At 50.9% G+C, this 13,541-nt stretch overlaps 1 protein-coding gene across 1 annotated transcript; it reads left to right on the top strand.

The window, feature by feature from the left end:
• The first annotated feature begins 342 nt into the window (after positions 1-342).
• Nt5c3b (5'-nucleotidase, cytosolic IIIB) lies at positions 343-11,442 on the top strand. Its single transcript, XM_041643978.1, has 9 exons — positions 343-433; positions 551-649; positions 1,200-1,269; positions 1,352-1,398; positions 4,115-4,200; positions 5,444-5,533; positions 7,499-7,661; positions 9,351-9,551; positions 10,914-11,442. Exons 1-9 carry the CDS (start codon positions 422-424, stop codon positions 11,046-11,048), a joined length of 903 nt encoding a protein of 300 aa, XP_041499912.1. The 5' UTR covers positions 343-421; the 3' UTR covers positions 11,049-11,442.
• Positions 11,443-13,541: the final 2,099 nt, after the last annotated feature.

Below are 13,541 nucleotides of genomic sequence, written 5' to 3'. Positions count from 1 at the left end.
ACGGATTACCTGGTGGGCTTTGTTATTTGCAATACTGGGGATGGAACTCAGGGCCTCATATAAATATATATATTTATATGCAGGCAAGCACTCTTCCACTGAGCTATGACCCAAATCCTGGGAAAGATGGCTCTTGCCAAAGGATTCAAGAGAGAGTGACAGGAGCCCTTGCACAGCAAAGCCTCCTGACAGCCCATCACAGGGCTCCAGAGTCTTGGTCCTCCCCTACCCCACCCCCACACACAGTAGAACCGCCCACCTCCCAAGGCGTTTCTCCTGCCAGCATCCTGAGCCGGCTGCAAACGGCCGGCCGGCCCGCAGCTCTGAGTCCAGCGCTACTTGAGCGAGACGACGCCTGCGCAGTGAGGTTGCGGGGCGGGCACCGTCTTCCGGGCCGCCCACCAAGCAGGCGGTCGGCGCGATGGCGGAGGAGGTGAGGCCGCGGGTGGGAAAGAGTCCCGCGTGGCGGGATCGCGGGTGCGAGATGGCCCAGCTGCCTTAGCGCCTATCGCGGCGCTCGGGTCAGCCGGTCTCTCGGGTCTCGCAACAGGTGAAGAGTCTCATGAAGGCCACGGTCCTGATGCGGCAGCCCGGGCGGGTGCAGGAAATCGTGGGCGCCCTTCGCAGGGGCGGAGGAGACCGCCTGCAGGTACCGGGGCGCGGGGCACGGCCGGCCCGGGTGGCGGAAGGGTGTCTGTCCTGCGGTCTTCCTGCCACAGCGGGTGAGCACGCTGTAAGCCTGCGTCCCGGAGTGGGCATGGACAAATTGGCTCGCCTAGGGGGGAGAGAGCCTACCTGCCCCAACAGCCAACTTTCAAAGTAGTCCGATGTGGTCGTGCGGCTTGGTTTCAGAAGGGAAGTGCCTTCTGAAGCCTAGCTGCCCGGCTACCCCAGGCTAACTGGCTCCACAAGAAGTTGAAGATGGGGAGATCCGTAAAGGTCGGAAGGCACCTTGAGAAAGAACCGGTCCATTTGAGAAAGATGCCATGGAGAGTCCCACACACTTAAGGGATTTTGGTTTCCTCAAGGTTAACTCGTGTACTGACACAGGATCACTTCGTTCCTTCTCCTCTCTGTCTCTTCCTACCCTTGCAGAGGCTTTGTTGCTAACTGGGCAGTGGCCGGTGGTGAGACTTGTGGTTACCCCAGGCTGAGGTGAGGCCAGGTTCAGCCACCATTATCTCTCTTTGGTTTCTTAGGTGATTTCCGATTTTGACATGACCTTGAGCAGATTCGCGTACAACGGACAGCGATGCCCCTCTTCCCACAGTAAGTCACACTGCAGCCTTCCTGGCAGGTCTCAAGATGGCAATTGCTAAAGAGCAAGTAAAGGGAGTTTTGTTTTTTTCAGATATTCTGGATAACAGCAAAATCATCAGTGAGGACTGCCGCAAAGAGGTGGGTCACTCCCTTCTTTGCTCAAAAATAGCTCTGGTCCTCTTCTGGGGTTGAACCACAGACTCCATGACAGAAATCGTAAGAAAGTTTGTTCTTTAAACCCAGTGTGGAGGCCTATAATCCCAGTTACCCGGGAGATCTAAGCGGGAGGATTACAAGTTCAGGGTCGGCCTGGGCTCCGGAAAGAGTTCAGGGTCATCTTGGGCAATATAGGAGACTCTACCTCCATATGAAAAGTTTGAAAATGGAAAAATGGAAGCAGGGCATACAGGAACCCAGGTGGTGGTGGTGCACACCTTTAATTCCCAGTACTTGGGAGGCAGAGGCAGGTGGATCTTTGAGTTCAGGGACAGCCTGGTCTGCAGAGTGAGCAAATACCAGGCCAGCCAGGGCTACACAGAGAAACTCTCCCCTCCACCACCACCACCACCAGAGAGAGAGAGAGAGAGAGAGAGAGAGAGAGAGAGAGAGGGAGAGGGAGGAGAAAGAGGCAGGTGGATCTCTAAGTGTTCGGTGCCAGCCTGGTCTGCAAGGCAAATGGCCAAGTGGCCAAGGCTACATAGTGAGACCTAAAAAAGAGTCTGGGATATAGCTCAGAGGTAACTCACCAAGCATGGCTGATGTGCTGGATTTGCTCCTCAGTTTGTTTTTTGTTTGTATTTTGGATTTTTTTTGGTTGTTTGGTTGTTTTTGTTGTTGTTGTTTTTAAACATTCCTTTTTAAAGCTTGTCATAGCAAAGTGTGTGTGTGTGTGTGTGTGTGTGAGAGAGAGAGAGAGAGAGAGAGAGAGAGAGAGCGCTGAACTCCGGTCTTCTGGAAAAGCAGTCTGTGCTCTTAACTGCTGAACCATCTCTCCAAGACCCCTGAGTCTAGTCTTCATATATGAGACAGCTTTTCTCTGTTGGCTGAGACACGATGATGGGTGGTTCGTGTGTGAACACTCTGCTTACTGCTAACTATGGAGTTTGCATGAGACTTGAATGCTTTATCTTATTGAACAACCCTCTACTCCAAAGGTGGATAGAACTATCGTATTACTCTCTCCATTGTGAGAAAGCAGGTGTTTCAAGAGGTTGAACCACTTGCCCCTTGGGCATTTGGTTGAGTCACATATCTTGGTTTTGCAGAGACTTTGTCCCAAACTCTTCCCACTGTATTGTGCCATGTCATTGATGGTGTTACTTTCTGGTAAGGGAGCAGATATGGAGAACATTCTGAATGAATGTTAATTCATTTCTTTAAGATGTGTACAAATTCTGAGAAACCAGTTCTAGAGCTTTGGCCCTTGGTTTGCTTGGCTCCAAGCTTTTGCCCTGAGTGGTCGCTTCCTGGAGCAGAGCCAGGCTAGGCTATTATACATTGCTGAGTTCATTCTTGCAGATAACTCTGTGACTTAGTTCTCTTTCCCTCCCCCTCTCTCCTTCCCCCCACCCCCCGCCCAAGACAGGGTCTCTCTGTGCAGCCTTGGCTATCCCAAAACTCGTTCTGTAGACCAGGATGGCCTCGAACTCACAGAGATCCGCCTGCTTCTGCCTCCCAAGTGCTGGTATTAAAGATGTGCACCACCACTGCCTGGTGGTTTACTATATGTGTGTGTGTGTGTGTGTGTGTGTGTGTGTGTTTTACCTGCATTTATGTATGTGTACTGTGTGTGTGTTTGTCAGGTGCCCACAAAGTCAGAAAAGGGCACCATATCCTCTGGAACTGGAGTTCCACGGCTGTGAGCCACCATGTTGATGCTAGGCAAATAATCACCCAGGTGAGCTGCATCTCCAGCCCTTATTTGACAGTTATCACTTACGTGTCTGCCTCATTGACTAGTTGTTGTTTTTGGTTTTTCAAGACAGGGTTTCTCTGTGTAACAGCTCTGACTGTCCTGAAACTCACTTTATAGACCAGGCTGGCCTCGAACTCACAGAGATCTGCCTGCCTCTGCCTCCCAAGTGCTGGGATTAAATGTGTGAGCCACTAGGCCCGGCTCTCACTGACTAGTTTTTATTACCGTTATTTTATGTGTGTTTTGCGTGCGTATATATCCATACACCACATAAGTGCCTCGTGCCCACTGAGGTGGAAAGAGGGTGTCAGGTCCTCTAGGACTAGAGTTATAGACAGTTGTGAGCCTCTATGTCATGCTGGGGGTTGAGCCCTGATCCTCTTGCCAAGGCAGCAAGTGCTCTTAACTGCTGAGCTAACTCTTCAGCCTCCATGGATTTTGTGATGCTGAGGACTGCGCTCTAGGCAAGCTCTCTGCCAACAAGCTGCATCCCCGCTCCCACTCCTTGTCCGCCCCCCACTCCCGTAGCGTCTATATGTATATATTTTAGTTTTGAGACAAAATTTTACTATGTAGCTTAGGCTTGCCTATATAGCCCAGGCTACACATCTGTAATCCTCCTGTCGCTTCCTTCCAAGTGCTGGGATTATAGGCATGGGCCACCAAGTCTAGCTCATGCCAAGGACTCCTCGGCCTCATTCTCGGGGTGGGTGCCAACGAGCAATGAACTCTGAGTACCGCCCCACCGCATACCGTATATAATAGGGAAGCGTGAGCTGTCGGAAAGCATGTGGAGAAACTTGAGTTTCATACATGATGTATCCCATGTGAAGACTTGAAGAAAACTTTTAGAGGAAGCACCATCCTGAGGTGGTTTTGATCTTCCCTGGGGGCCCATGGGGTGGCACTAGTGACCTCTCTCCTTGTTGGCTGTTGTAGCTCAGCGCGCTCTTTCACCACTATTACCCCATTGAGATCGACCCACACCGGACCATCAAAGAGAAGCTGCCTCACATGGTGCAGTGGTAAGTGCGTCATTGACCAGGAAGCACTCCTGTGACAGAAGATGGAGGGGGCCGGGTACGACTGTCCTTCAGTGAACCTCCTTCCTGAGGACCATGACACTGCCCAACTCTAAGAACGAACATCCCCTTACGCCCTGACTCTGCTGCTAGGGAGGAAAACCTCAGGGACTTCTTGGAGTCGGTTAGAAATGCCTTGGCTTGGGAGATAAGCAGCAAGTGGCCTAAGTCAGTCTGTTTTGTTCTGGGGTAACAGAATGCCACTGTCTGGATAGCGCATAATGAACAGAGTTCATTGGCTCCCAGTTGAGGAGCCTGGGAAGTCCCAGATGAAGGGTTTGGCATCTGCCAACGGCTTTGTTGCTGGGTCACTCCGTAGCAGGAGGGCTAAAAGGGGGTAAGAACAACAGAAAAGAGAGAGAATAAGAGAGGCTGAACTTCCCCATTAGTAACCTAATTTCATTCATTCTTAAGGGCAAAGCCCCCTGACCCAACTCCTCTTGTCGGGGATTGTTGTAATTACCTTTTTATTGCTGTGCTAAGATACCGTGACCAAGACAACTGGTAGAAGAAGGAGTTTTTTGGGGGGCTTACAGTTCAGAGGGTGAGCCATGACCATCATGTCAGGGACCATGGCAGCAGGAAGCAGGCATGGCTTTTGAAAGTTCAAACCCACCCCCAGTGTTAAACCCCCAACAAAGCCACACCTGCTGATCCTTTCCAAACAGTTCCACCAACTTTGGGGAACACTCAAATTTATGAGCCTACAGGGGTTATTCTCATTCAGACCACCACAGAGTTCCAGTTGGTAACCTGGGGACACAATCAAACCCCAAAATTCATATAGAAGCAAGCACCGCTAAGCTTGGCCATGGTGGAACACGCCTATCATCCTAGTGCTGGGGAGATAGATGGGGCAGGAGGATCAGGGTTGTTCTTGGCTTTACAGGAAGTTGTAGGCTAGCCTGCACTATACAAGACCCTGTTAAACAAAACCTGGCGTCCATGGATAGTGTCCTAGGTCCCCACGGGGGAGGGGTTCAGAAGAGGTTTGCTCTCCCTGGTTCACTGCGCAGCTCTCCTTTCCCAACTTCCTTCTAAGGATCTCTTAAAGTCCTTCAGGAGCCGCCTCTGTGTGGCAGAATGTGCTCATTCCCCCAGTGAGTACTACCAGAGGGGACAAGGGACGAGGCGTTCGACTTCTGGGGTGACTGGGACTTGGGGTGTGTGGGTTGTCTGTTCCTAGGTGGTCCAAAGCCCACAATCTCCTGTGCCAGCAGAGGATACAGAAATTCCAGATAGCGCAGGTGGTTAGAGACTCCACGGCAATGCTCAGGTAAGCCCCTTGCTCTAAGTGTTTCTGCCAGACTAGTCTGAGCAGCTTTGTGGGCTGGGGTGTGGCTCCCTGGTTAGGTACTTGCCTGGCATGCTGGGGGCTTATAAATTCCATCCTTGTATTGAAAAATAAAAATGAAAGCCAGTCTAAAACTTTGGCCCAGGCAGAGAAGGCTGGGGAGGGTTGAGTGGTTAGGGGCTGGGAGAAGGAAAGGTGGCCCCAGAAGCCATTTGCTTCAGTGAGATGTTGTGCAAAATGGCCAGACCTTCATCTCCTAAGGGCCAACTCCTTTTAAATGATGGTTTGAAAACACACACACACACACACACAAACCAGAACTCTGGTCCCTCTGGTTGACTAGCATCCTTTTTTTTTAATTTTTTTAAAATTTTATTTCATTTTGATTTTTTAGGACAGGGTTTCTCTGTGTAACCCTAGCTGTCTGGAGCTCACTCTATAACTGGGCTGGCCTTGAACTCAGAGACCCACCTGCCTCTGCCTCCTCAGTGCTGGGGCTGTGTGACCATACATTGTCACCTGAGGTTTATATGTGGAGTTTTGTTTGTGGTGTAGGTGTTCTGAGCAAGCTGTCAAGAGCTCCACCAGAGTTAAACGCACAGAGCCTTAATTTTTTACATGAGTTTATTTTATTTTGTGTATATATGTTTTCCTGCACCTATGTATGTATACCATGTATGCCTGATACCCGAGTGGGCCAGAAGAGGCCATTGGCTCCCCCGGAGCTGTGGTCATGGATGGTTGTGAGCCACCATGTGGGCTTTGAGTCCAGGTCCTCTGGTAGAGCAGCAAGTGCTCCTAACATTGCTGAGCTGTCTCTCCAGTCAGTCCCCCAGGTTTTCTTTTTTAAAGGAAAAAGCTGGTGGGGTGGCACATACTTCTAATCCAAGCACTCAGGAGGCAAGTGGCTCTCTTGAGTCCTAGGCCAGCGTGGTCTATATAGCAAGTTCCAGTTCCAGGCCAGTCAGGATTACACTGGAAGACCTTTTCTCAAAAAAAATAAAATAATTAATATATATATATATATATATGAGAGAAAGAGAGAGAGAGAGATCTCCTATGTTTATATGTGTGTCTATATGTTATACTATGTATAAACAAACAAAATAATTTAAAAATTCCTTGCCTGAGGTGCTGAGATGGTGGCCCAGTTGGTAAAGTGCTTACTTCATGAAGCATGCAGGCCTGCTCTCTGCCCCGAAAGCTGGGTCTGGTAGGATGAGTTTGTAATCCCAGCACTGGGGAAGTGCAGACAGGAAAATCCCTGGGACTGACTGGCCTGCCTAACTAGTGAGCCCCAGATCCCAGTGAGAGACCCTACCTCGAAACAAAGTGAGGGGTGGGTAAGATGCTTGTCATACAAGCCTGGCTACTATAATCCCAGCCCCATGTAAAGGTCGAGAGGGGGACTGACTCCATGGTGTTGTTCTTTGGCCTCCACACATGTGCCGTGGCACATCTATGCCCATAAACATACAATGATAAGTAAATTTTCAAAAACAAAAATAAATGACAGGCGTAGTGATGCACACTTTTAATCCCAGCACTCGGGAGGCAGAGTCTAGTCGATCTCTGTGAGTTCGAGGCCAGCCTGGTCCACAGAGTAAGTTCCAGGACAGACAGGGCTACACAGAGAAATCCTGTCTTGAAAAAGAAAAGGAAAGAAGGAAAGGAAAGGAAAAGGGAAGGGAAGGGAAGGGAAGGAAAGGAAAGGAAAGGAAAGGGAAAAGGAAAGATGAATGTCTCCTGAGGAAGGACACTCAAGAAGTTGACCTCTGGCCTCCACGCTCAGGTCACAGGTAGACCTGTGTGTAACCTGCACGTGTGTGTGTGCGCGCGCGTGCGCGCACACACACACACATACACACAAATAAAATACCAACCTGAGTAGAAAATAAAATAGCAGTAGGGAGGGCCATGCCATTCACAGCCCTTGTCTCTTTACAGGGAGGGATATAAGACTTTCTTCGACACACTCTACCATAACAACATCCCGCTTTTCATCTTCTCGGCGGGCATCGGGGATATCCTGGAGGAAATTATCCGGCAGATGAAAGTGTTCCACCCCAACATCCACATTGTGTCTAACTACATGGATTTCAGTGAGGATGTGAGCCACGTCTCCGGCGGGCTGCAGAGAGGCGGGGTGGGCTGCCAGCCTATGGGCCTTTTTGCTTTACTATCTGGCCTCTTTGCCCTCTGGTGGGCATTTTTAGTCTGGTTGCCCCTTCCTTTCTTTGAGACGAGAGTCTTGCTACATTACCTAGACTGGCCCGGAGTTCCTGAGCTCAGTCCTCTGGCCTCGGCTCCCACATGGCTGGGACGATAGGTATGAGTCCTGGCACTTGGCTTTATGGATTACTTGCTTTCTTTGTTGAGACAGGGTCTTTCTCTATAGCCCTGGCTGTCCTAGAACTCACTGTATAGACCAGGCTCCTATAAACCAGGCTCTCCCTCCTACATGCTGGGACTGAACCCAGCTTGTGTGTTACTTTGAAAGGATCAGCAGTCAGTTCTCTGTCACCATAGCCCTGTGACACCATCATAGGTTGTGTGTCACCCTGGGTACCGGAGGGCATATACCTTGACTTGCGTATTGAAAGCCAGAGGTCAGGGCTCCAGTTTACCCAAGCTTTCACTGCTGAGTGGGCAGCCATGATGGCCTGTGCCTTTAATCCCAGTACTTGCGAGGTGAAGGAAGCATCCTTAGGATTTCAAAGCCAGCCTCGCCTGCATAATGAGTTCAGATTCACTGGGCTACAGGACCCTGTCTCAAACAAATCATTAGTGAAATTTTGTCCCTCTTAATGGCCTATAGCCAAGTGCTAACAACGTGTGTGACCCAGAGAACATTGTTTTTTCAGGTTAGAGTCTTGACCCTGGCCTTTCAGCAGCTGCTCTTACCTCTGAATGGTTCCTGCAGCCTGACGAGCAGCTTTTGTATTCCAGGGTTTCCACCAGAATGGAAATCAGGAACACTTAATGGTCATTGTTTACAACAGAAATTACAAAGTTCTCCTATAAAAGGCCAAGCAGTTTGGACCTGGAGGCACAGGCGTGTGGTCCCAGCTGCTCAGGAGACTTAGAGCACTGAAAGTCCAAGACCTGCCTGGCCTGAGCTGCAGAACAAATCCAAAGAGAGCCTGGGAAGCCTAGATGGCAAAAGATGGGTCTCACTGGGGCAGGCATGGTGGTGCACTCCTTTAATCCCGGAATCTATGAGTTCGAGACCAGCCTGGTCCACATAGTGAGTTCTAGGATAACCAGGGTGATGGATGTATAGTGAGACCCTGTCTCAAAAACAAGAAAGAAAGAAAACTGGCACAGTGGGTGGTGTGTACCTTTAATCCTCTCATTCAGGAGGCAGAGACAGGCGGACCTCTGGGTTCACAGCCAGCTAAAGCTACACAGAGAGACCCTGTCTCAAAAGAAAAACAGGGAAGAGTTGGAGGTGAAGCTCAGTGGTGCAGTGCTTGCAAGTGTAAGGCCCCGGGCTAAATCCCAGTGACTCGGGAAGAGGCCAGCCTTGCAGGCTAAGGCTTTTGTGGGCAGCACTCTTGCACCTCCCCTCAACCTTGCCATCACCTCCCAGAATGCACCCAAAAGCAAGACGCAAGCAAATGAGGCCAGCTGTGTTCCGTGCAACCATTTAGAGAAGCAGACCAAATCCAGCCTAGTTTTCCAGCCCTTCAGGCTACAGTAAAACTTTGCCATTATTCTGGGTTTGGAGTTCTTCCCATGACAGACCCCTGTGCTCCATGGGTCCCCCTAGTCTTGCTCTCTGTCTCTTGTGTTTTAGGGTTTCCTGCAAGGCTTCAAGGGCCAACTCATCCACACCTATAACAAGAATAGCTCCGTGTGTGAGAACTCCGGTTACTTCCAGCAGCTTCAGGGCAAAACCAACATCATCCTGCTTGGAGACTCCATGGGGGACCTCACTATGGCTGATGGGGTCCCTGGGGTGCAGAACATTCTCAAGATTGGCTTCCTAAATGACAAGGTAAGCCAGGGGCTTGGCTGGGCTTTCCCCTATGGCTTCTGGATCGATTCCTTTTTACACCCTTTTTTGTTTTGTTTTTCAAGACAGGGTTTCTCTGTAGCTTTGGGGCCTGTCCTGGAACTAGCTCTTGTAGACCAGGCTGGCCTCGAACTCACAGAGATCCGCCTGCCTCTGCCTCCCGAGTGCTGGGATTAAAGGCGTGCGCCTCCAATGCCAGGCCTTTTCACACTCCTGCATGCCTTTCACGTACTGAATATTGTGGAAAGGATTAGAGCTACAGAGGAGGGCCATAGTTGTATTCTCCACCCCCCATGTGTGTGGTGGGGGGCGGGGTGAAATGGGAATTTATGTATCCAAAACTAGTCTCAAACTGTAGCTAAGGCTGGCCTTGAACTTCTGACCATCTTGCCTCAGCCTCCTAAATGATGGAATTACATGAATTTACCATCAAACCATGATTTATGATCTCTCTTTTGGGGGGGGGGGGGCGCACACGCACATACAAGAAAAGGAGCATAGAACCTGAGAGAAGCCAGGTAAATGCTCTGTCATTGAGTTACATTCCAGAGCCTCAGCTCTTTCCACTATGACTTGGCTCAAGACGTGAGAGAAGAAGGTCACACAGCCTTACATGCGTGGCTATACAATCAACATGTGTCAGTTCCCAGTCTAGTCATGCAAATGCTGCCATCCTATTTAACTCTCATCCTTGGGTTTCTTGTTCGTTTGGTTGGTTCTGGCTTTTGAGACAGGGTTTCTCTAGCTTGACTGAGATGGGAAATGCTAGGGATGGAAGCATGACTTTATAAAAGGAGACAAAAACAGCAGAGGCATGCAGGGGTGGACAGGGCACAGACCAGAAGGGCTCAGAGAGGTGGCCAGAAGGGTGGACCCAGCCAGGAGAGGCAGGAGCCCAGTGGATGCCAGAGTCATATGAAGACTACTTGTGACGCCTGGGCATTTGTCTATAGTTCTTGTTACTGTCTGTTTGACACCGGCCAGTGCTCCTCATTTGCCTTCCTGTGTCCCTATAACCTTGAACTCTCCAGGCTTTCGGGGAGTGGTGCTTGTATGCCTCTCCCCTAGGCCCCAGAGGCCTGAGAGCAAAGGATGCAAAGAAAGACATTTGGGGGGCTGGAGAGATGGCTCAGAGGTTAAGAGCACTGACTGCTCTTCCAGAGGTCCTGAGTTCAATTCCCAGCAACCACATGGTGGTTCACAGCCATCTATAATGAGATCTGGTGCCCTCTTCTGGCATACAAGCATACATAGAAGGAATGCTGTATATATAATAAATAAATAAATCTTTAAAAAAAAAAAAAGAAAGACATTTGGGGGACTCAGATCTGCTTCCCCGGGCAGGTGGAGGAGCGGCGGGAGCGGTACATGGATTCCTATGACATTGTGTTGGAGAAGGACGAGACGCTGGACGTGGTCAACGGGCTGCTGCAGCATATCCTGCGCCAGGGGGACTGCATGGAGCTACAGGGCTCCTAAGTACGAAGACTCAGGCCAGGTCCTGCAGGCAGTGAGGAGGGGGATTGCCTGCCCACGAAGCCTCCTGTGTGAGCGCCGAGAGAAGTCCAGGGCAGCCGAGAGCTGCTGGGCCCTCCTCACTCTTGACTCCTTCCCTATGCCTTTGCCTTCCTCCTTCTAGCAAGAGGCTCGAGGGAGGCCCTGCCTGTGGGAGGGGAGGGCAGCAAGTGTGCTTCCAAGTGAACTGGGGACCACAGCATGTTAGCCTTCTACGGACCATCTAGTCCAAGGGCTCGTTCTAAGACAGTTTTCAGAGCTGGGAATACAGACCGCTCAGTGGCGAAGCACCTGTCTAGCATGTGGCAAACCCTGGGTCTCTTCCCAAGCACTGTAAAAGAAGAAAAAGTAAAGCTGTACATCAAATATGATGTGTGAATTTATTTAAAAAACAAAAGAGTAGCTCCAACTCACAGTGTGGGAGCTGGGTGTACAACCCAAACCTCCACCCTCAAGGCACAAGGGCCAGTGAGGGACCCCTGGAGTGCCACGGAACAGAGGCTGAGGACAGTGGGAAAGCTGAAAAACCCCGTGTCAGTGCTGCGTGAGAGTCTGCCTGCAGCCTGAATCCCGGACTAGCCCAGGAGTGTGTAAATCTGGAAGGGTCGCGATGGGACTGTGTGATCCTGACCTGGAGTGGGTACAGCCTTGACACTTGACATCAGCTGGGTTGAGGTGGCCCTGTCTGAGACGCCCCCCCCCACACACACACAGAGGATCCATTTGAGTGTCCATTTTCCATATGTCCTTGGATCTTTCCTCTACTTTTTGGTCCAGTACCACCAACATGACATGAAAGGGATTTTATTTTTTGTTTTAATTCATGTATATGAGTGTTTCTCTGCATGGATGTATTGCCCCGGATGTGTGCCTGGTGACTGCAGAGGTCAGAAGAGTGTGCTGGATCCCCTGGAACTGGAGTTACCAACGGGCTGTTATCCACCATGTGGACTCTGGGAACTGAACCCAGATCCTCTGCAAGAACAGCCAGTGTTCATAACCACTGATCCACCTCTCCAGGCCCCTTAAAGGGCTTTGAGACCAGACCCTCAGGAAGATGGTGGAGCCAAGCAGAAGTCATGGATGCATTTCCATGCAATACCAACTGTCTGTAGCTTCCTTCCCTCTTTGTTCTGTTCACTCGGGGAGTGAAGACCTAGGGGCGTTCTCCCTGTGGCTTTTGTCAAAGAACAAACAGAAGAGCTGGCTCCCCTGGACTTTTTCTCTCACACCCTTAGAGAAAGTCGTTCATACGCCCTCCTGAACAGAAGGCACACACCAGTTCCCAGCACACACCAGTCCCCAGTACACACCAGTTCCCAGCACACACCCGTCCCCAGCATACACAGTCCCCAGCACACACCCGTCCCCAGCATACACAGTCCCCAGCACACACAGTCCCCAGCACACACCAGTCCCCAGCACACACCCGTCCCCAGCATACACAGTCCCCAGCACACACAGTCCTCAGCACACACCAGTCCCCAGCACACACCAGTCCCCAGCACACACCAGTCCCCAGCACACACCCGTTCCCAGCACACACCAGTTCCCAGCACACACCCGTCCCCAGCATACACAGTTCCCAGCACACACCAGTTCCCAGCCCCAGCACACACCAGTTCCCAGCACACACCCGTTCTCAGCACACACCAGTCCCCAGCACACACCAGTTCCCAGCACACACCAGTCCCCAGCACACACCAGTCCCCAGCACACACCAGTTCCCAGCACACACCAGTCCCCAGCACACACCAGTCCCCAGCACACACCAGTTCCCAGCACACACCCGTTCTCAGCACACACCAGTCCCCAGCACACACCAGTCCCCAGCACACACCAGTTCCCAGCACACACCAGTTCCCAGCACACACAGTCCCCAGCACACACCAGTCCCCAGCACACACCCGTTCCCAGCACACACCCGTTCTCAGCACACACCTGGTAAACAACAATTGGCTGTGACTCTGGTCCCAGGGGACCCGACACCCTCTTGTGGCCTCTGCGGGTGCCAGGCACATATGTAGTACAAAAGACATACATGCAGGCAAAATATCCTTACATACACACACATATACACACACAAAAACGTTAGTTAAAAATATAATAAGGCTGGTCTACAGAGCAAGTTCCAGGACAGGCTCCAAAACTACAGAGAACCCTGTCTTGAAAAAATAAATAAAGAGCAAGTTATAACCATGCCAGGTGTGTGTGTGTGTGTGTGTGTGTGAGAGAGAGAGAGAGAGAGAGAGAGAGAGAGAGATGGTGGTGCATGTCTTTAATCCCAGCACTTGGGAGGCAGACACAGGTAGTAGATCTCTGTGAGTTCGAGACCAGCCTGGTCTACAGAGCTAGTTCCAGGATAGGCTCCAAGGCTACAGAGAAACCCTCTCAAAAAACAAATAAAGGGGTTGGAGAGATGGCTCAGCGGTTAAGAGCACTGACTGTTCTTCCAGA

Source organism: Microtus oregoni, unplaced genomic scaffold (genome assembly GCF_018167655.1).
Source record: "Microtus oregoni isolate MIOR12 unplaced genomic scaffold, Mior012 000091F_ref0000469, whole genome shotgun sequence".
NCBI classification, from domain to species: domain Eukaryota; kingdom Metazoa; phylum Chordata; class Mammalia; order Rodentia; family Cricetidae; genus Microtus; species Microtus oregoni.
This window is presented reverse-complemented; position numbering and strand designations above follow the sequence as displayed.